Raw genomic sequence first — 22,590 nt, 5'->3', positions numbered from 1 at the left:
TAAAAAATAGCTTGTACATTTAGCTAACTAATACTATAATCTTTGACGGATTACTTTGTTCACTGCCCTAAAATGAAAGTTTACAACTGCCTCGGCTAAACAAAATTAGCTCTCTAATACACATCCCCCCTCCCAACAATGTGGCAAAAATTAGGTGAAGCACCTTAAAGAATGACAATTTAACATGTAAAGTCATCCCTTTGTCCAAGTTACAAGTAGATATCAAATTATCATTTCAATAGAGGGCGGTAAACAAAGAGCACATGGTCTATACATCTAGAATTTGGTTATTTATCAGTCTTGTTCACAAGTTACCCAGAAACACCTGTTGTCCAAAATGGAAAAAGAGCTTGTTTTTTACAGGTCTTCAAATTTTTGTTTTTTTATTCTGGGAGGTTACTTAAAGGCAGTGGACACCATTGGTAATTACTCAAAATAATTATTGGCATAAAACCTTACTTGGTAACGAGTAATGGGGAGAGGTTGGTAGTATAAAACATTGTGAGAAACGGCTCCCTCTGAAGTGGAGTAGTTTTAGAGAAAGAAATAATTTTCCACGAATTTGATTTCGAGACCTCAGATTTAGAATTTCAAAATCAAGCATCTGAAAGCACACAACTTTGTATTACAAGGGTGTTTTTCTTTCATTATTATCTCGCAACTTCGATGACCGATTGAGCTCAAATTTTCACAGGTTGGTTGTTTTGTGCATATATGTTGAGATACAGCAAGTGAGAAGACTGGTCTTTGACAACTACCAATAGTGTCCACTGCCTTTAAATACTAAATTTTGAAGTGCCTCGAATGTCAATTAGTGACAGATATGAGTGCTATGTATAAGAAGGCACCTGTATCATTGTGTACCACTTTCTAAAGGGATTGAGGTTAGGCATTGACATAACCAAGCAGCCATCTTAAGCCTGGTTTTTACTTCCTGCGAATGTGACACATAACTTGCATCAGTGGACTTGTGCTCAACTCCTGCGAAACATCTGCTGGGAAAACAGCCCTGCGACATCAACATGCATATGGCATTAGCATTTGCAGGAAGTATGAGTCGGGCTTGAGAGCTCTAAACAATAAAAACACCCAGCTTTGTATGCGTGGCGCAGAGGTTGGGCCAATGACCAACCTTCTTTTGACCTCTAGTCAGAGGGCGCCCTACTTAAATGATATCATTTGCAAATAGACCTTTTCGCAAATACCCATTGCGTGAGCACTAACTGTTGAATGAGGTGCATGCTGGTCTAGCAAGCGATCAAACTTGATCAGAACACTATGCACCTGATTTGATGCCTAAGGAGCGCGTGCCGCGTATTTGCGATAAGGTCTATGGCGCAAAAGCTTCAGGACCGTTGCCCTCAAACCTACCCAGCTGGGACTTCTTCTTATCTTTCTTTGATTCCTTCTTCTCCTCGAAGCAATCGCAGCCTCCACAGTTGACGAAGCAGGCCATCTTGTTGAGGTACATGCAGAAGAGAAGCAGCACCACCAGCATCCCAGCGATGACGGAGATGAAAATGATGGCCGCTAACGGGACTAGTCAAAAGACAAAATATAGTAGTGGGGTCAGACAATTGGGCTAGGAAGACCATGAAAATACTCGCGTCCGTGTGTTCAAGAAACAAATTGGACTATTCAAGGAGGCACTTGTTAACATTAAATGATTTTAAGCAGTATGATAGAGGGTGATTTGTGTGAGGGACGAAAAGATTTGGTGGGGTGTGAAAGGTGTGGTCAGGGAAAACCTGACAGAATGTCTTGGGCTGGGTCTGGACAAAACAGCAAGACAACAATGTCAAATAGAATTTGAGGATAACGTTCCAGAAATAACTGCAGAGTTTTTTGTGTGTGGTGATGTTCGAGAGCTTTCAAATGCATAAAGCTATTGCACAGCAAATAATTAGTGATTTAATTTAATTGCCCCTTTGTCCTTCGAGAGGGTATTGTTAAATTTAATTATCCGATAATGAGTTGATGGATATATTCACTAATTTATGCTGCCAATGTTTGGGATTTGTTCATACAAATCAGACAAATTATTCTACTCAGAACACTGAATGCAAAGTTTATTTCAAATTAATAAATTAGTATGTTAGGCATTGAAGGTTGTATTACTCACGTTCACAGCATGAAATATTCACAAGTGTCAGATATTAGATGAAGGTGAATTCATGAACAAATATTTTCATTGGAAATTTGTTATTGTGCAGTATTAACCAAAGTTAATTGGGTGCTGTTTTGCTGAGATCAAGTTCAGCTTGAAAACTTTGGAGAGGTTCACATCTTCCAAATAATGATTATGAAAACATGTGCAGGTAATACAACTGCAGACATTTTGCGAAGAGCAACCAACAATTTATCAGAGTTATTAAACAAGTTATCGGAGTTATGCTATTTGCCAATAGGAAGAAACAAGTGGCAAAGTAACATTTTTTCTCTCCATACATTATCATGACCAAAATGATTTTTAAAAACCGTCCAGTTATATGTAATAGGACGGCAGAAATTTTGCGGAGTGCAAAACAAAAGTTATAAGGAGTTATGCTACTTGCCAATAGGAAGAAACAAGAAGCAAAGTAATAAAACTTATTTGTTTCTGTACCTCCTTCAGATGAAAATATTGCTCGATTGTAAGATTGGTAATGCTACAAAGACACATTTGGTATCAAGCACTTAAAAAATAAAAATAATAATGAGGTTAGCCATTATTTTATTAGTGTGTACCTTTATAGTTGTTTTAAACTGCAGACGAGACCACGCCAGAAATTATAAAAAAGCACGACACACCATACTTACTGCTGTATTCTACATACAGGTGTGAACACAATCCAAAGCAAACCAGAATTAAAAGTGATGACAATAAACAGAGTTAAAATAAATTGATTGGTAACAGGTGTCATGCAGATAGATAGGATGCCCAGTACAGACACGCACAATTGCACAAGCCACATAGAACAAGGGCCCTAGATGCATAAACGGATACTTTACAACAGCCACATAAATGACACAACACACACACATAAACAACTTGTCACTAACATTTGAAGCATTATAAATGTTCACATATTATATTGTTAACACCCATGACAATTTATGATCCTTTTTTCTCCCTGTACTTTAATTCCTCACATATACTTCATTTAAAATTCCTTTAATCCTTGTGGAGCACCCATTCTTTAGAATTCCTCTATGGAAACATTTTGTTTTTTCTTTTCCGTTTTTTTTCTTCAGACACCATAGAGTACAGAGTATTAAAAAAAGCTATGTCAAGTACATGTGTATTTACAGGCAAATTCTCAATTGCTGAACGCTGCGTTGACTCTCCACTAACACCAACACAATAATATAAAATGTACTTCAGGTAAAACACTAATGGCACAGGGCTGTACAGGCACGTATTAATATAAATCTATGAGGGGACATACACATGTAATTAGGTACACTGAAAGCTATCATCTTCATCCATGACAATCATACAAGAATGACCGAAGCAACTACACAACACAATACAATCTATCAATCATGAACACGTAAGTAGCTAAAAAAAAACCACTTATGGTCACTTACATGTAATTTGACAATTAACATTAACACTAACACCACTGGTGTAGTAAAAGTGTTGTTGACATATTCAAGGACCATTTAAATGCAGTTATCATCAAGTTGTTAATTACTACATTCAAGGCTATTTGTGAAGGGTTCAAAGGCCAACCAACTCTCTCAAGTCAAATGGTCAGCAAGAGACAAATTGTGAGCAAACATATCTTCAACAAGGCCATGTATACTACAACCCCTCAGCAAGTAAAGGTTCTATGAAACAATTAATGTAACGGAATGTCTTCTGAAATAAAACCTCCCCAAAATACATAAATGTACACGTTTTTTTTTTTCAATTTTTTTTTTGTCTGGTGTCATCAATATTTGTTCCCCATAACTGCTTTTAATTATGTAAATAATGCCATCTCGGTCCTTTGGTGGTAATAAAGAAGGCAGTAAAATTGCATTATTGGCATGTACTAGAAGACATCCATGACGCATCGCTCATGCGTGACATATTACAGGCAGCTACTAGTCAGTTTTTCCTGCAATTATAATTTTTTATTACGATAGAAACTTATCTCTCTTTTGCACGCATGATGCCACTTGCATTTTGCCACAGACTTCTGTCAGTTTTGTGTAATTTTATCCAGTGGACATCTGAAGTTTCCAATAATTATAAAAACAAGTCTGCAGGATTGTGACTTATCCATTGTCGTATTCATTATGTATTTGAAACAAAATTAAAATTTCATGAAGATTTTCATTTGTGCGCGACAGCTGACGCTCTGATAATTCCAATAGCACAAGGGATCACCATTTGAAATACATTGCAACATCAAACTGCTGGCAACCCTTCCATTAGTATGCATTACTTTCAATAATAATTGCTAGTAGTGTGCAGTATGTACATAACCAAACGGTCTTTAGTACAAACAACTAATTTCCACCTTAGTTGTTTGCATATAAATTCATTCAAACTTAAACTTTCCTGCCATACTGTACATTTCGTTGGTCAGTTTTATTTGCAAATTACAAGCAAGGGTTTTAACAAATTTGTGTCAGATAAAGTGTAGGCCCTTATTTCGGGGCCTACTCTTGTTAAGGGCCTTCTCTTTTTACGCCAAATTTTTCTGAAATGGATGATGGATGGCATAATTTAGAGCTACCTTTAGAGCTACCAAGTGCTCTGAAATTCCAGCATACCGAAGCAGGTTTTCCGATTCATGGTTAACGCATACTCATATTATTCTCCCAAAGGGAGCAAATCGCAATGCTTATTATGAGAAACTGTCTTTCCTTTGGAAGTCAGGGTTTCATTTTTGAAAACAATATATTTGCAGGGACATTATTACTCCAGGAGCTCGAAAAGTTTCTGAAAAATAATAACACTAAGATAAACTTGTACAATGTATTTAAAAATGATAAAACCTACAGTGTTTCCAAAACTCATGGAGGACGGCTTTGTCTATAGTCCTTTTCCGAAACCACGACTTAAGCTTTTGACACTGGCTCCAGCTTAGGCATGGTCCTCCTGTACTGAAAGTATATTGTGACCCACTCTATGAAAATGAGTCACATGACGCCCAATGCAATATTAAGTTATGGACAGTTAATAATGTGGAAAATGTATTTAAAAAAAAAAAAAAAAAAAAAAAAAGGCAATAAAGCTATGAATACAACAATTTTGTGATCGAACTTATGTCTAATTTGTATCCTTTTACACACAATGGTAGTTTAAAATATCATTTTACTTGTAATTCGTTTTTCACAAAAAATGGTGTAGTGGCTAATTTCAAACGGAAGTAACTCAGCAACACGATACACCCCAAAGCTTAGACATATACCAAATTACTGCTGCTGATGTGTTCTTTCCAGCCATGCATATAACTCATTTCCTGAAATTGCCTACATCTGACTCATTTTCACAGAGCGGTTCACATTTGTACATTTTCAGAATTACTGACATAGTCCAAGCCAGAGCCTAAGCCATAGCCTAAGCCACAGCCTACACCAAATCAGTGATTTCATTAACGGTCAATGTTGGATGGTGGAACTCCCTGATAACATAACTCATTCATCAGTAAGTTATCTACACATTGCAATACAACATTTGTACAACAGAAATCAACATCACATCCAACTACATTAAAACATTTTGGGCGGAGCGGGAAGTACATGCATGTCATGCAATAAATAGCACTACCACCAATAAGAGAAAATGCTTGTTTATTCACCACGGAAGAATCCAAGAGAAAGATTGAACTCCTGTTAAGAAGAAGAAGAAGAATACAAAAGTTTGAGAAAGAAATATAGCAACTGAAACCAAGGATATTCTTAAGAGTAAACCACAAAACTATATTGAAACGTAACATACTTAACCTTTCCAGCGCTGGTTTATTTATGTTTTACCATTTGAATTTAATTTTTCACTTCATTTAATTTGTTCTGATTTGGAAGCTAAAGGATTCTCAGAAAAGAGAACTTAATCACTGTACTAGCCAAGAACCCAAATGGAGAGAAGACATGGAAGGAAGTTGCAGTATATGATGTGGGAGGAAAACCCCAAAGATAGTCTGAAATGTTTTCTTCCAGCTACATCTATATTTGTGTAGACTGATCATAATTTTTTTATATATAAAGTTTTTGTGTTTAACTTCGCCTGTAAAGACATGTTGGAGTCATGATACATGATATTTTACTTACAGTATTTCTTAACAATTAGAAATTCTAGCACACCAACTAGTACATTAAACCAGTTTTTATTCATGAATGTTTTCATTCAAATAAAATTTGAAAGGGAAATAGAAGTATGATTAAATGTTCAGTGATTGCTTATAATTTAGTGGTTTTTTTGCTTCTTTTTTTCCTCACTCACACTTGTATGTCTTTTAGGCACAGATAACTCTTGATATTTTAGCAAAAACTAAAGGATTTATGAGGACTATATTTCTTTGAAAAGGTATGAACCTTGCAGATACTGATGATCAGGGTAAAGAAAATTTTCAGATGTACACAAAAATAAAACGAGGCTTCAAAAACGTCAAAAGAGCCCAAATACATTGATATCAATCTTAGAGGAGACACACCAATGTAATGATGGCAAATTCACATATTTGTGGCCCTCGGGATGGGCCAAAGAACAATTTTCTTTTGATGTCTGTGTTTAAAATTTAATTTACAACAAAGTAGCATATTTGACGTGTTTGATGAGCTGGGGTCTGGGAGGGCGCATCTCTCTGATGCCAGTTTTGATGACCAGTGCCATGTGTGTATCCAAAGTTACAAAATTTAAAATCTTGGAACAAACAAGTACGCATCCATCAGACTGTTTATTTTCTACTTTTTGTGTGAGTTTGTGGGAGTGTCTTATTTACCTGTAGTGTATGCCACTCTGATTGTGAAACGACTGAATCTACCCTAGTGACAATAATCACATTCTTTGATGATGTACTATGATGCAGTCATGCAAAGAAGTTTCTTTTGCCTTTCCATACAGTGTGCCATGGCGGGCAGGCCTAGTGCAAGATATACTGGTACAGCAAATTGACAATTTGTTGGAGTACTGTGTTACATAAAGCTACATGTAGTCAAAGCTACATGAGACTCAATACAGCATACAGGAGTCAATTTGATAGAACTCCTTAATGATAAGCAATCGTTATAACCATAGAGAAAGGACAACTATGTGCTTGTGCCAGCATTTTTCACAGGTTAGGCTTGAATAAAATGTTATGTTGGCGTAACCCGACCTATGCTACACTAAAAAATATGGCTGACCCTGGATATTTTTATTTTTTCAAGAGAAGAAATTTAATGATTAACATCTATTAAAGACATAAAAATGCGTAGTTATGGTTGAATGAAGTTCCATGAATTGTAACACATCGTCACTGTTTTCACGAAGGGACAATATTGTGAAAAATCAATAAAAACTCATTTTGATTTTTTTTGGTGGTTTCGAATTAGTTTAACGGTATCTAACAATTCTCTAATTTATAGACCTAAAAGTCGTCTAGTTTCTTAGATATGCTAAGATGGTGAAGGACAAAAACCTCAAGATCCTTGATTTGCGTTTTCACGAACAGACAGTTTCCTTTCTGTGCGTTAAAGACACGGCTGGCACAGCGCCAAAATCGAGTGCTCTGGTTTATACCTGTGACCTACATTGTTTTACGCGCGCGCATCTCCATGCTCCAACCATGGTTGAATAAAGCTCTATGAAGTATAACACTTGTTTGCGTAGGTTTTTTATTTATGTTCTGTGACTTTCAGATTGTCAATGCCCTGTCCGGTTTAAGGCCATGTCACACGAGGCAATTTACAAACAACCAACCCCAGAAAAACCTCCAATTAGAAAATTCATTCACACCTTAGATTTCTGAAATTAATTTCTTAGTGGATAGTGAGTGTGACACAGAACATGAATAAAAAAATGTCCCTTGTGCGGCCAAAGTGTTCCTTTTGCATACAGTTCCAGTGGAATATGTTGCTTCCAAGTTGCCCAAGAAACAACAAAAAAATGCCCTGATATAATAGCCTTTAGCATATAAATTGTTTATAAATTGTTTTTATAATATGCGATCACTGATGACCTTTCGGGAATGGTAGAGCAATTCATGCAAGTGCCACTTACAATATTTATTTTTATTACAAACTGATGGTGCTTGTAAAATGTATTTATAACAAGGACAGGCAATGCGGCAAGTTTTCAATGCGCATCTAAAATTACTTGAAACATGTGCCAGCTAATTTTACACTTAACTGAAGCTACATGCACATGTTACATTGGATGACTAACACCAGTTTGTTTTCATTGCTTGTGGTAAAATGTATTTTTAAGTCAACTACCATGCATCTTTTTTCTATATATACATGTAATGCGTTCTTACGGATTGCACTTCGTTACTCAAGACAGTTGAAAGGAAGACTAAAAACCTTCATTTGGTCTCAAATAAATCAAGTAAATTAACAAGCATCATTTTTTTTAATAATGAATTTTCGTGTTGTTGTACTGCGTTACATGTCTTTTTGACATTAATTGCAGATTTAAGGAACATTACAAAATTGTTGTTTTTTTCTGCTAACAAATCAGTTGCTGTCAGTGTAAGCCCTACTGTAAACCACCTATACATACATTACATTGTAAACTGACAAACCTGTAGAAGTTTGTAATTGATCGGCCATCTGGGTCACAAACAAATCGTGAAAAGCCGATAACACATTTCGCATGACAACGATTAAAAAAAAAAGAGGTATATTACGCTCACTGAGCATAAAACTCTTATCAAAACGGGAAATAAGTTTCATTAATTTCTCATCAAATATAACTTTTCAAATAAAAATATTTCGAGGATGTTTTCTACTAGCATCATCATTAGAACATGTGAGTTTTATGTATCTGTGATCTACGACAAGTTTTTTTCTTACCAATTCTGTAAAGTTCCTTTAACTAATTAATATAAACCACAAGTAATTAATGTAGAAAGATGCACAACAGAAGAAAGATAAAAAAATCATAAGAGTCTGTTGCAACAGAAACAGAAATTTGTAAAAGTTGTTTTTAAAGAGTGAGGTTTGGAGTGATTTCTAGAGAGAAACATTGTTTATAGGTAGTTAGATATTGATTTGAGACAATCAGGCAGATTTCATGCAGGATGGAAACTCACGAAGCATTTTGCTGAGTTTGAGCAGCTGCCTGGTGGACCTACAATAGGGGAAGACTGAGCAAGTCTCTTAAGAAGATACACTTGGCCAAAAGGGGGGGGGGGGCTACTCCTCCACACAAGCAGGGATTTAGAGAACTGATGGCAAATATGAAACAAGTAAATGGATGAAATACAAACACTGCTTTTAATCATTTGCAAAAACTTACATGGATTGTAATACATGTATTCCGTACTTTCCAAAAGTGTGTTGTTCCACAAATGTATTTCGCATACGTGTCATAGACATACCATACTATATTTGAAGCAATCACTTTATACAATTCTCCTTTCGTATTGCCTTATGGGTAATGTTTTGATCAAAATGTACTTATTTCTTTTCCTTCAGACCCCCCCCCTCCAAGGAAAAACAGGGCATGTACTTTCTGCCTTTACGGTAAGTGTGTAAATCTTCCTGCCCAAGAAAAGATTTTTAAAATCAATCATAATTCAACCAACCTCAAATTTCAAGAGGCCTTTTTTGGCCTCGGTGTAATCCCGTGCCTGATGATGCTGTGGCATACTATATGGATTTTTTTCTCTCTTTGCATTTGTTCTTATAAATACAAGTGAAACAGCAAATGATCATGTGGCAAGTGATATGTACACTTATGTGTTTAGACAGAGCTATAGTGATTTGTTTACTTTTAAAAAATTCACTGGTAGCTAAATTGCGATGGAATTTTTTTTCTGGATTTGTAAGTTGATCATTCTCTGGGTGACTGCTAATTTACTTGTTATGTTAGCACACTGAGATTTGTTCCAGTTTGTTTGTTTGTTTATTTTAGATGGTCTTCCTGACAATATAGGCAAACTCCAAAGTAGGGATATAAACACCATGCTGGAAACAGGCATTATCTTCAAGTTCGCGCTAATCCTCCAATCAGATTTGCAGAATGGAGTGGTGATAAAAACCTATTGCTCAGCTAATATCACTACCGGCGTCTTGTGTGTTCTATGTCACGCGCCAAGTTTGCTTGAAGATAAATACATTATCACACGCACACTCGTGGAAATACGGAAAATATAGCGCGTCTGTGTCCCATATCCAACGAGGCCTCGTTGGATATGAGACGCAGAAGCGCTATATTTTTCTGTATTCCACTCACGCTTGTGTGATAACTTATATATTATCTTCAAGTACGCGCTAAACCTCCAATCACATTCGCAGAATGGAGTGGTGATAAAACCTATATTGCACGGCTAATATCACTACCATGCGTACTGTGTGTTCTATGTCACGCGCCAAGTTTGCTTGAAGATAAATACATTATCACACGCACGTTCGTGGAAATACGGAAAATTAAGCGCGTCTGTGTCCCATATCCTACGAGGCCTCTTTGGATATGAGATGCAGAAGCGCTATATTTTTCTGTATTCCACTCACGCTTGTGTGATAACTTATAATTACTCTCATACAAATATTGGTTTAACGTCTTTGATTACAAATTGCATAAATCAAGAAGATTATCTAAGACTGAAAGAGTCTTAAACAATAAACTCATTTTTCACTGTTTTACACAGGGTCCATGACGATGTTCAAGGAATGACCCTGCATGCCCCACATGTCCAATGACTAATGGCGACCTGCTATAAATAAAATTTCTACAATGTACCTGACAAAGGGTGAAGCTTGGGTTAATATTTTCTGCATGGATAAAAATATATGAAAATGAATATTGGGGTTATTTCACCAAAACCAAAAACATACTGATGGAAAAATCCACTTTTCAAACAGAAATGCCACCCAAATCTCCAGCAAATTCTGGACTTACTGTTTGTGTTGAGCTAAAAATTGTATTAAATAATAAGTTGATCAAGCTACAAGTCCAGTCCAAGACTTGTAAGATACTTTTTAAAAATAAAAATGGTGATTTTCATTTTCAAATGGACTTGTCCATCAGTATAAGTGATTCAATCTTAACCCCAGCTACCGCATGATTATAGCGAGACATTTACGCTTTGCCATTTTCTAAGGCTGTGCACAATATGTTTTAATCTTTCTCATGCCACTGCTGGCAAAAATTCACAGCCAATATTTTTTGTTTTTAACTCTTTTGGACTCAACTACATGTAGTACGTGAACCATCGTAAGTACATGTATTATCTAGATTTCGGATTACAGGTAAATAAATCATATTGTGCAAGCTATTCTTAAATGACAAAACAGCCAACTCTGAGGAAGACAAATGAACACACACTTAGACTGAAGCCTACATGTATATTCAAGATGACATATTATAATGTAGATTAAGACAAGAATAATACAATAAAACATGCTTACTGCCTCCAACGGTGTCTTCCATTTTGCTAATTATAGTAACACTTATTATGTGATGGAATCGGCTGAAGATAGATGCTGGTGCCAGTCAGAATAATGTTGCTCCCAATGTGATTAAACTTCTGCAGGATCAAACATCAATGTAAATAGTTATTGGGACATATTTCCATGATGTAACTAATGCATTTTACACCATTCACCTTGGTTGTATGAATATAAACCTAAATACCATGTAAATTATCACATAAAATGAATGCATCCTGAATTTGAGAACATTTTACATAAAACACAGAATTAATTAGGATAGTTTGGGTTTGAGTTCTATTTCAAAGACACTGGACACTATTGGTAACTGTCAAAGACCAGTCTTCTCACTTGGTGTATCTCAACATATGCATAAAATAACAAACCTGTGAAAATTTGAGCTCAATCGGTCATCACAGTTGCGAGATAATAATGAAAGAAAAAACACTCTTGTCACACGAAGTTGTGTGCTTTCAGATGCTTGATTTCGAGACCTCCAATTCTAAATCTGAGGTCTCGAAATCAAATTCGTGGAAAATTACTCCTTTCTCGAGACCTACTCCACTTCAGAGGGAGCCGTTTCACACAAAAATTTATACTACCAATCTCTCTCCATTACTCGTTACCAAGTAAGGTTTGGGCTAATAATTATTTTGAGTAATTACCAATAGTGTCCACTGCCTTTAAGCCATTAGTGTCAAATTGCTTTTAGAGGACTATCCCATCAAAGATGACACGACAGAAGGTCTACATAATTTTTTCTTTTTTAAACACACTTGTCATTTACTCATAGTGTCATTGGTTCATACTAAACAAAAAACTTAAGATACTTGCATCTTACTTTAAGGCCTTAATCTTAAAACTATGATCTTAAAAGAGGATTAAACCAAAGCAGATTTTCATACAGAAGACATTTTTAGAGAATTTGGTTTATCGATCCTACATGTAGGTTTTTGACAAAGGTGTATCAATTAATGTCTAAACAAATGGTGTCTAACAAATTACTTCAATTGCTTTGTCAAGATGCTACTCAATATATTCGAAAAAATGAGAGAATTTGGAAGAATAAATTTGAGAAAAAAATATCTTAGAATAAGCCTAGGCCTACAGAGGAATTACAACAGAGGCAGATTAATAGAAAATTTGTGTTTTTGGATTTGGGTGATCCCATAAAAAGTACATAACATTGTAGGAAACAGTGCCACTGTCATCATCATTGTGGGGAGCTTTCTGATCACTAGTTAGGGTTTACAAGGTATGACCTTCAACATCCATAAATAATATTTACAAATCATTAGAGCTCAAAATACTTGTTTCATGTAAACACATACATATTTCTCCAAGCTCAAAATTTACCCTGGACAAGAAGCCTGAGAGGCCAGTGTTTAATGGGCCAGTAACCTCACGACCAGACTGGTGGTCTCCAATTTTTCAGTATCAAGTGTATTATCTTTATTTACAAAAATGATTCTATTGTTGACTTTGAGCCTGATAAATATTTTTAAATTCTAAAATCAAATAGATAAATCTTCTCTTAACAGCCTACTTGTTCAAATAAACAAGTTTTTCGGGATTGATTAACTGTAGATATTTTGTCCGTTATTTTGAAATTCTGGACCAGTAACAAATTTGAGCTACATGTACATGTAAAAGCCATGCAGACTTGTGTGGATTTTTCTCCAAACTTTTAAGCACTGCAGTACATGAACTAAGCCTACTCCTCAATTTTATCTTCATGCCACCCTGGTAAGCTTTCTATGGTAAGACACAGTAAATGGTAATTTTCATACTATGTATCATTAGGCCCTACTATCCTGCATATTGAAACACAACACGAAACTAATCAATTTTTAAAAGCATTTTGAACTCCTTTATTGACAAAGTGGATTTGGAAGAATACAGTTAAGCCCATTGACAATATAGATTACTCTTCCTTCACAAGATCTGTTGCTGCTCTTCGCTTCCAAAAGGGGGGGGGGGGGGGGGAATCAATATTTGTATTGTTGTGAAAGAGTTGTCTCTGTTCTGTCTTTCCATTTAGGAATTCTGTTCCTTTTAGAGTAACGTCGTTCGGTCACTTGGCACATGTACACAATACAATCGTAAGTTGTACTCCTACGCCTAGGCCCCAAAACATGAACAATAGTTTTAAATTGCTGAATTGTTATTTATAGTAGGGTCATATCTTTGGATTCCGTGACCATTTTTTTGCTACCTTTTTTTCTCGATGGATTTGGCTTCAGGAACCATTTAAAAGGAAAATTAGCTCCTATGAACCTCTGAAATGTGATAGGAACTTTTTTTATTGCGCAATATTCAAAATGGCCGCCGACGCCATCTTGAAAAACATAAATTGTAATAGCTCTGGCACCAGATGACCTAGATGGACAAAGGAGATGTCCTTTTCCACTATATCTGACATGACAAATACACTGGAGTGGTAATTGTAAGGTTTGGGGGCCATCTTGACTTCTAAATCCAATATGGCCGCCGACGCCATCTTGAAAAACATAAATTGTAATAGCTCTGGCACCAGATGACCTAGATGGACAAAGGAGATGTCCTTTTCCACTATATCTGGCATGACAAATACACTGGAGTGGTTATTGTTAGGTTTAGGGACCCCCTTGACCTCTAAATCCAATATGGCCGCCGGACGCCATCTTGAAAACCATAACTTGTATTAGCTCTGGCACCAGATGACCTAGACGGACAAAGGAGATATCCTTTTCCACTATATCTGGCATGGCAAAGACACTGGAGTGGTTATTGTAAGGTTTGGGGACCATCTTGACCTCGAAATCCAATATGGCCGTCGGATGGCATCTTAAAAAACATAACTTTCATTAGCTATCGCACCAGATGACCTAGACAGACAAAAGATATGTCATTTTCCACTAAATTTGGCATTACAAGTCTACTGGAACGGTTATTGTAGAGAGTGGGGATCATCCTAAACCCCAAATCCAAGATGGCCGCTGTCACCATCTTACAAATTATGAATTGTAATAGCTCAGGCACAAGAAGAGCTGTACAAACAAATATGGTGTAATTGTCCACTATTTCTGGCATTACAACTGATTTTAACTGATTCAAGCACTCTCGATACATACGGGCAAAGAACTCGCTGTGTAATCCTTGCATTGGCCCAGGGCCAAAGATGACCAAGTGAGACCTAAACCAGAAGAACAGACTGTGCCAGGGTTTTCAGGGCTTCAGCCAACATGTCAAAACCAGAGGAAAGTCGAGCAATTTCATACGACTTACCCCAACCCACTTGATAAGACGATTTATTTGATGTGATGTGTAAACTTGGAAAGCCAATCAAAGAGAAAAATATGCCTTTCGCAATAATTGTTGGTGACCATCCTGTAAACTTTCCACAAAATCATACCTTTCACGGGACCTTTCCACATCAATGTCACTCATCTACGCTATATTCAAGAGGTTTAAAGGGATCTGGCATCTTAGATGTTTTGGTTGCAGCGGGTGTCATTGCAGATTGTTCTGTTATTCGGGCCCTTCGTGGGAAAAGAGCGGGTTCGTGCCTGTATAACTCTACTACGAGACTGTTCCGTCATGCCAGGACAAAAACACATGACTTGAAGCGTATTTGCTAAGCGTATTGAGGCTTTCTTGCTAAGCTCCGACTTTCAAACAGTGTTCAAGAACTTTCAGATTCACATGATGAACTTAAGTACAATGCTGATCTGATTGACCTACATGATTGTAGTTGACACTCTCTTCAAGGACTTTGAGGGTTCCCAACAAGCAGAATACTGGATTTTCTTCATGGAAATGGTGGAGATTCTGACTCAAAACGAGCAACTGGACAGAGTTCAAGTCTTCACTCGACCTCATGCTTCCATGGATGTGAATCTATGACAATGACACGTATGGTCGGCATCTTCCCGATTTTACGAGTTCAAGTCTTCACTCAACCTCATGCTTCCATGGATGTGAATCTATGACAATGACACGTATGGTCGGCATCTTCTCGATTTTACGGCAGTACTTGATACCCTTCCTGAAGACCAGGCTGCATTCAAGGAATATGGTATGTTGCGCACTCAATGATTGGAAAACCTTTCATGTGTCGCCCTTGACATTTGGATAGAGCCAACAATGAATAAGGGCTCTAAGCTGATATCTAAGCTGAAATCTGGATGACTGGCAATTCCAAACAATGAAAAGCAACTCCTTTCAAAGACTCGAAATAGCAAGCATCAGAACTTTTCAACTCGAGAATTGCAGTAAGGATGGAGGAAATGGAGTGTAAAGCTTTGGCCTCTGTTCTCTGGCTGGTCGAAACGAGTGGTGCCCAATCTTGAAGACATCCTGCAGCATCGTGTTGTGCCTTGCAATCTTCAACGTCAATGGAACCATGCGTAAGACACAGAAAAGCAAGCTCCCGCAAAAATCTCACTTCGATTGCCATTCCAGAGCCTGATGTATTCACATAGATCATCGATATGGGCCTCATATGGCGCTTGACCATTCCTACCACTGAAGACAAACTGCCAATCAGCAATGTTTTCATGAAATCAGAAGATTTCCATGCTCTCCTGAGCACACGTGAGAACAAGGCAAGATCCGCCTTCAAGTTTTCCTCCAAGAAGCTTTCCTGAGAACAGCAGAGTCAACCAGTATTGAGATCATCAACGTGTAGTAGGCAGCACTGCTAAGAATCTCGCAGGCAGTCTGATGCCAGAGCTTAATATTGTGCCCATGCAGAGGCAGACACTGCCATATTCACCATGTACATTGTGCTTTGTTCTGATGGCTACTCAGAAGCAGTCATTTTTGATACTGAGAACACTGACAACTTTGTACAAGTGGCATATAATTCTCAGAATACATCAGGGCTCATGTGTGTGTACAACGCAAACATCAGCTTATCAAGCCACTTCCATCATACCACTTTATGTTCTTTGGGTGTGACAATAACTCTGGTTTCTATGGATCAATCGGGTTGAAAAGTCCAAAGAGGCACAAGACCTGCTAGCAGTATTAAACAGCTCCCTGTGACACAAAAGATTATCAGCAATTTGGAGCAATTTGTCATACGTGTATGGCGATTGTAAAAGCAAGGCCCTGGGAGAAGTCCGAGCTGCCAAGTGAAGAGTGCAGGAAAAAGAGCACTATTTGGCTTGTGCCTGACTTGGACAGTCTCTGTCCACACTTGGAGCGTGCATACTTATTAAGTTAAGAAGTCACCCCCTCACCAATAGGCCATGGGTTGCATCTTGCAAATGGCTTGTGTCTGCCAATCCGTTATACTAAGCCCCCCATTCCCTGATCCATGTCCCTACCAACAAACCCGCAGACACATGACAACAGTGATAGCGGTAGCGTAAGTGAAAAGTGAGATAGGTTGTGATAGTGAAGCTGCTATGATGTGAATCTTGGATTTAGAGGTAAGGATGACTCCAGAACTATGAAAAACATTTAAAAATTAATTTGTAATGCCAGAAATAGTGGGAAATGACACACTATTTGTTCTTATAGCTCTTCTTGTGCCACAGCTTTCACATTTCAAATTTTGAAGATGGCGTTCGGTGGCCATATTGGATTTCGAGGTCAAAATGGTCCCTTACAATTAACACTCCAGTGTATTTGCCATGCCAGATCTAGTGGAAAAGGATATCTCCTTTGTCCTTCTAGGTCATCTCGTGCCAGAGCTAATGAAAGTTATGTTTTTCAAGATGGCGTCGGCGGCCATATTGGATTTCGAGGTCAAGATGGTCCCCAAACCTTACAATAACCACTTCAGTGTATTTGCCATGGCCCATGCCAGATATAGTGGAAAAGGATATCTCCTTTGTCCGTCTATATAGGTCATCTTTGTGCCAGAGCTAATGAAAGTTATGTTTTTCAAGATGGCTTCCGGTGGCCATATTGGATTTAGAGGTCAAGATGGTCCCCAAACCTTACAATAACCACTCCAGTGTATTTGTCATGCCAGATATAGTGGAAAAGGACATCTCCTTTGTCCGTCTAGGTCATCTGGTGCCAGAGCTATTACAATTTATGTTTTTTCAAGATGGCGTCCGGCGGCCATTTTGGATTTAGAGGTCAAGATGGCCCCCAAACCTTACAATTACCACTCCAGTGTATTTGTCATGTCAGATATAGTGGAAAAGGACATCTCCTTTGTCCATCTAGGTCATCTGGTGCCAGAGCTATTACAATTTATGTTTTTCAAGATGGCGTCGACGGCCATTTTGAATATTGCGCAATAAAAAAAGTTCCTATCACATTTCAGAGGTTCATAGGAGCTAATTTTCCTTTTAAATGGTTCCTGAAGTCAAATCCATCGAGAAAAAAAGGTAGCAAAAAATGGTCACGGAATCCAAAGATATGACCCTACTATTAAGCAATAGTCACACTTACCAATTTCAATTTGATGTGATTTTGTTTTGATGATAAGTAAGAGAATTTTACTGCGATTCATCACATGTTTTTGAAAAGAAAAAAAGAAAAAACCCCAGGCAGATTGCATTGCTTGGAATTTCTTCTTATCGCTTGTAGTTTTTGAAAGTTGTTTGTGCACTAAAAACACTTACTTCATGTTGTAATTAGTGGGGAGAGATTTTAAGAAAACTAAATTTTGCCGCTGGAAGTCACGTCTTCTTGAATAAAGTAGGCCTATGCAAATCAACTTTAGAATTATTAACAAGTGAAGTGGGTACCGGTCACTTCGGCACCTTGCAAACTCGGCACCTGCAAACTTGGCACCTTGCAAACTCAGCACCTACCTCGGCACCTTGCAAACTCGGCACCCACAAACTTGGCACATGTACGTACGTAAACAAACTCGGCACCGAGTTAAAAAAGTTCGATTTTCACACTGCATGGTAGGCCTTATTATATAAATGTAAAACTAAAAGTTCAGTCCCACCTACCATCTGACCATGGAGGAATTTTCCTCCATGCACCTACCTAGGGGCATAGATAGTCCCATAAAAAGCTTGATTCTGTTATTTTTATAAAGTTATTAGTAATAACATTACAAATAATATTTGAATATAATTATCGTAAAATTTGCCAGAAAATAGAATTTCAAAGAAAAAACAGGAATACAGCGCCCCAGTCATTTTTTTTACTAGGTCTAATCTAAAGTACATGTAGGCCTATCCCCTTGCCCTCTAATCCTGCATGCTGTGCCGACTGGCATAGTTCAACTTCTAGTTTAAAAGAGAGACTTCAGTCATGTAAGTTTACCATAACATAAGAACAAGTTTACACAAAAACATACAGTCATAACACTGACAGTACAGGACTACAGATTAAGGGAGGACCAATCAGAATCCCCATAATTCCTGTGTGTGTCCGAAAGCCCTTCATCAGAGGCAGTCTTCACGTTTTTGACCCCACTTCTTTTTGCGACGTGGGTTATAATTTGTATTTAGTAAAATTCATGCCTTGCATATATTTAATTTCAATATTCCTATGTTGATTACTCACCTTGATGTTCAGGAACTGCCATGTTTATTTTGAGGTTTTAATTCATTTGAAGGACTTCTCGTTTCAAGGCGAAGATGTCGGGACAGACGATCATCGGACCAGACAAACACCGGCACACACACACCCTGCCTAGGTAATGTTTGTGTGGTTTGCGGTCGGCTGCTGCTGGTGGTGGCGCTGTGTGAATTGGTTTCAACAAACCAACAGAGGGCGCCGTGGTATAAATTTCTAAAGTTTTTCCGCACACCTCTTGTGTCAAATTTCGATTACTTTTGGTGACGTAAAATTGATACCAACCAAAAACGTATCATTATTGTTAGATGATTAATTTAAAAATTGTTGTGAAGAAAAAAGCAGGTTTTGATTACAACGTGATCTTCCTCAATGACCATTCTACAACTATGGGCAGCCTTCCTCACGGTCACTGGTGTAGATTATTTTTCTATGTGGCGTTCCATAGTAATTTGTAACGTTTTCCGGTATTGCATAATTTGTTGTACCGGTATGGTGTTTTTGAACTGTTCATGAGTTGGTGACTACACTTAAAAATCCAAAGAAACAGTTAACAAATGATACTGAACATTTTTTAGTACAACTACAAGAAATTGTAAAAGTTAAAAACTCAATAACTGTCCACAAGTGTTGCAGTGGCAGTGTTGTGTGGAATGGAGGTGTCAACTGGAGTGGAACAGTAACAAATCAACTCAGACATGTCAGATGCTTACTAACTGTGTATGATGAAGTCTGACACAGAGTGAAATACCTCCATGATAAAACTAATTGACAAACTACTGTACAGCTGAAAAAGTTCTGTCTTACTTCTGTCTTATCTTCTATAAAAAATATCAACTGATGATTTAAATCAAGCCCGAATCAAAGTGTCGACAACATGGCAGGTTTTCAGCAGGCAGCCTTTCCAGTCATAAAGCTTGCATCACTCGCCATAAAGCAAATCAGTAAACCTCTGGCAAAGAGAATCCAGCTGATGGCCAAGACGAGACCGTTCATTCGCAAATACATCTGCATGCCTCCCGCTCAGTGTAAGTAGAAACTTTTACCTTCGCCTGATTGTGTCCGGCCAGGGAAAAATGAAAGAGGTTGATATTTATCTGGACCAAAATAGTATCACACCTCCTCCGACTAACAAGTGGATCGAGAGTAACCATTATCGCAACTACACAAACGTGCAAGTAGAAGGAAAATATAGCGCTTCTGCATCCATATCCAAATAGGCAGAATGGAATGCTGAGATGCGCTATCTTCCTTGAGCGCGAGTGTGATAACGAAATAGTCTTAAATAAGAAAACTTGATGCACATTACGCAGTGTTGGAAAAGCTGTACGAATGGCACTACTCCTAAAACTATGAGGTTTCGTTTACTCCTAGAACTATGAGGTTTCATTCCGTATCGGCTCCCGACAGGAGCCAATAGCGGAAGAAACCTTATAGTTCTAGGAGTAGTTTGGCGCATACTAAGCTTTCAAAAGCTGAATACGCGGAGTTAAAACAATCAAGGGTTGCTTGAAGATAGTACCCCAATATCGACTGAGTACACCATCGATTAACTACTCCCTCGTGAGCTCATGGGGATCAGCCTTATAATAGTTTCTTAAAGTAAACATCGATTATGTGCCTCAAATGTTTTATTTGTTTACTACAGGGTGAAAGAATTCATTAAGCTCTCATTTTCTCTTCCCAGGTCTCCTATTTTTTTAGAGCATGCTTTTGCAATTGATTTTGTTGTACATAATTCTAGATTATTTATTTATAGTTAACTTGTTTTGATTTCTATTTCAACAGTACATCATTGGATGGAAATCAATCTCAAGATGCGTATTCTGGGTCTTGGGAAAGCCTCTTCGGTCAAACCTCTGAGCGAGGAAGCAGCCGTCGAGCTAGGAGCAGAAATCATCGGCGAGACCTTTCTCTTCTCGGTAGCCGTGGGAACGATATCGTTTGAATATTTCCGTCAACAGAGGAAGGAACAAGAGCATGAAGGGGAGCAGACGTCGGCCATTAGTGAACTACAGAGTAGAGTTGAAGAACTGGGAATCTTCGTAGAACAGCAAGATGCTAAGATTAGGGAACTCCAGAGGAATATGTTAAATCTTACACCAACAAGGAAATGATCAAGTTGCTCTTGGTATACTTGATGGTATGAATGTGAGGAGCTATTAGTTTTGTAATAAAGAGCCATTTGTTACTTGGCGGTGACGTCCCACCCCAACTTGACAATCACCCCAACTATAGTTGGGACCGATCCCTGATTGGGTGTTACAGTTGGGGCAGCCCAACAATAGCTGGGATCACCTTCTGACTGAGGGTGCGTTCGTTTAGCTTCCCTCGGTCGACCCCGCAGTGCTCACTCAGGTGAGCCCCTGACAAGAGCTAATCGAACGATCACACTCACCCTCTCATGGTGCGGCCATGCACCTCAGGTCACCCCAAGTGACCCACTCCACAAGCAGGGCACTGGGGGCTGACCCGGGTGAGCCCCGTCAAAGCTATTCGAACATACCGGGGCAGACCGGGGTCGACTCGGGGAAGCTAAATGAACGCACCCATTGTGATAGTGTTACCAGGACAGAACAGTGACACAAATTATAGACCATCTTGGAAAACAATCTGTAAATTCAGGTTTGCAGTAACGCCATGAAATAATCCCTCTAACAACTTAATGTTTCATTCAGTATCCCCTTGATTGTCTTTGGAGGAAAGATGGAATCTGATGCTGCTTGTTCTGTGTTTAATGGAAATCCAACAATAAAAACACCAATCAACATGTACCAGTATACACCTTTGAGGCTCTGGTTTGAGGGTGGGACGTGAACTAGGGACAACATTGGTGAAAGTCTGAGGGGAGATGCCACTATGAAAATTATAATCATAAACATACCTTTCCTAGATTTATGTAAAACATGATGCTTTACAACAACTACATGTAGTGTATCAAACGGAGACTTCCCCAAAATATTTTTGCATTTACAGTATTTGAAAAGATTGCAAGTTAAAAGAAACATGATTATGAATTTCATGCCAGTGCCAATCCTCCAGATAAATGTTTTCCTCAAAATTAAATTTCTGAAATTAAAACAAGCCAGATGTGAATGAGCACCAATCCCCTGAAATGTGACTATTGATAAAAGTTTTAGGCAGGATTTGGTTAAATGTTGTCAAAATTTGCTGGAAATTTGTAAACCGAGTTTTAATTGTTCACTTGCTACGTGGATTACATGTAAATGACAGATTCAAAGCAGGGTGTCTAAAATACGCCATACACCCCTCTGGCTTACACTATACTGTTGAGAAAATGTTCACAGGTTAATTTGATGGTGAGTAGCTTGGTGAGTGTTATTGAAAAGTAGAGGATGTATAGAAATTTACTCTTCCCCCCAAAGTGTGTCTTTCTCTTTTAACAGCCTTATTGGAATACTTAAAAGTTATCATTGATCAACCAAAATTATGCCAGATAAAATAATTGCCGAGAGATGTAGTGAATGCTTTGTGAATGCTTTGTAAAATAGATGGTTTGAATGGTTGTGGTTGTACCGTAAACGGTATGAAGATTTTTAA

General features: G+C 37.9%; 2 protein-coding genes across 4 annotated transcripts in view; one reads left to right on the top strand and one right to left on the bottom strand.

Moving 5' to 3' along the window:
* The window catches only part of LOC139936308 (synaptotagmin-16-like), a 55,964-nt gene extending 36,814 nt beyond the window's left edge, over positions 1-19,150 (bottom strand). For 2 of the 3 annotated variants that reach the window (XM_071931118.1, XM_071931141.1), the window contains exons 1-3: positions 19,018-19,150; positions 11,530-11,648; positions 1,372-1,539 (exon numbers count right to left, since the gene is read on the bottom strand). In XM_071931118.1, the coding sequence (XP_071787219.1) occupies positions 1,372-1,539; positions 11,530-11,551 (190 nt within the window). In that variant the 5' untranslated portion in view covers positions 11,552-11,648; positions 19,018-19,150. Of the gene's footprint in view, positions 1-1,371; positions 1,540-9,209; positions 9,319-11,529; positions 11,649-19,017 lie in introns of those variants that run through there. The other variant, XM_071931134.1, reaches the window with a different exon arrangement.
* A 101-nt stretch (positions 19,151-19,251) lies between these two features.
* On the top strand, positions 19,252-22,570 carry LOC139936358 (optic atrophy 3 protein homolog). The gene is made up of 2 exons (XM_071931168.1): positions 19,252-20,057; positions 20,818-22,570. Exons 1-2 carry the CDS (start codon positions 19,907-19,909, stop codon positions 21,144-21,146), a joined length of 480 nt encoding a protein of 159 aa, XP_071787269.1. The 5' UTR covers positions 19,252-19,906; the 3' UTR covers positions 21,147-22,570.
* Positions 22,571-22,590: the final 20 nt, after the last annotated feature.

The sequence above is a fragment of the Asterias amurensis genome, chromosome 1 (assembly GCF_032118995.1).
Source record: "Asterias amurensis chromosome 1, ASM3211899v1".
Taxonomy (NCBI): domain Eukaryota; kingdom Metazoa; phylum Echinodermata; class Asteroidea; order Forcipulatida; family Asteriidae; genus Asterias; species Asterias amurensis.
This window is presented reverse-complemented; position numbering and strand designations above follow the sequence as displayed.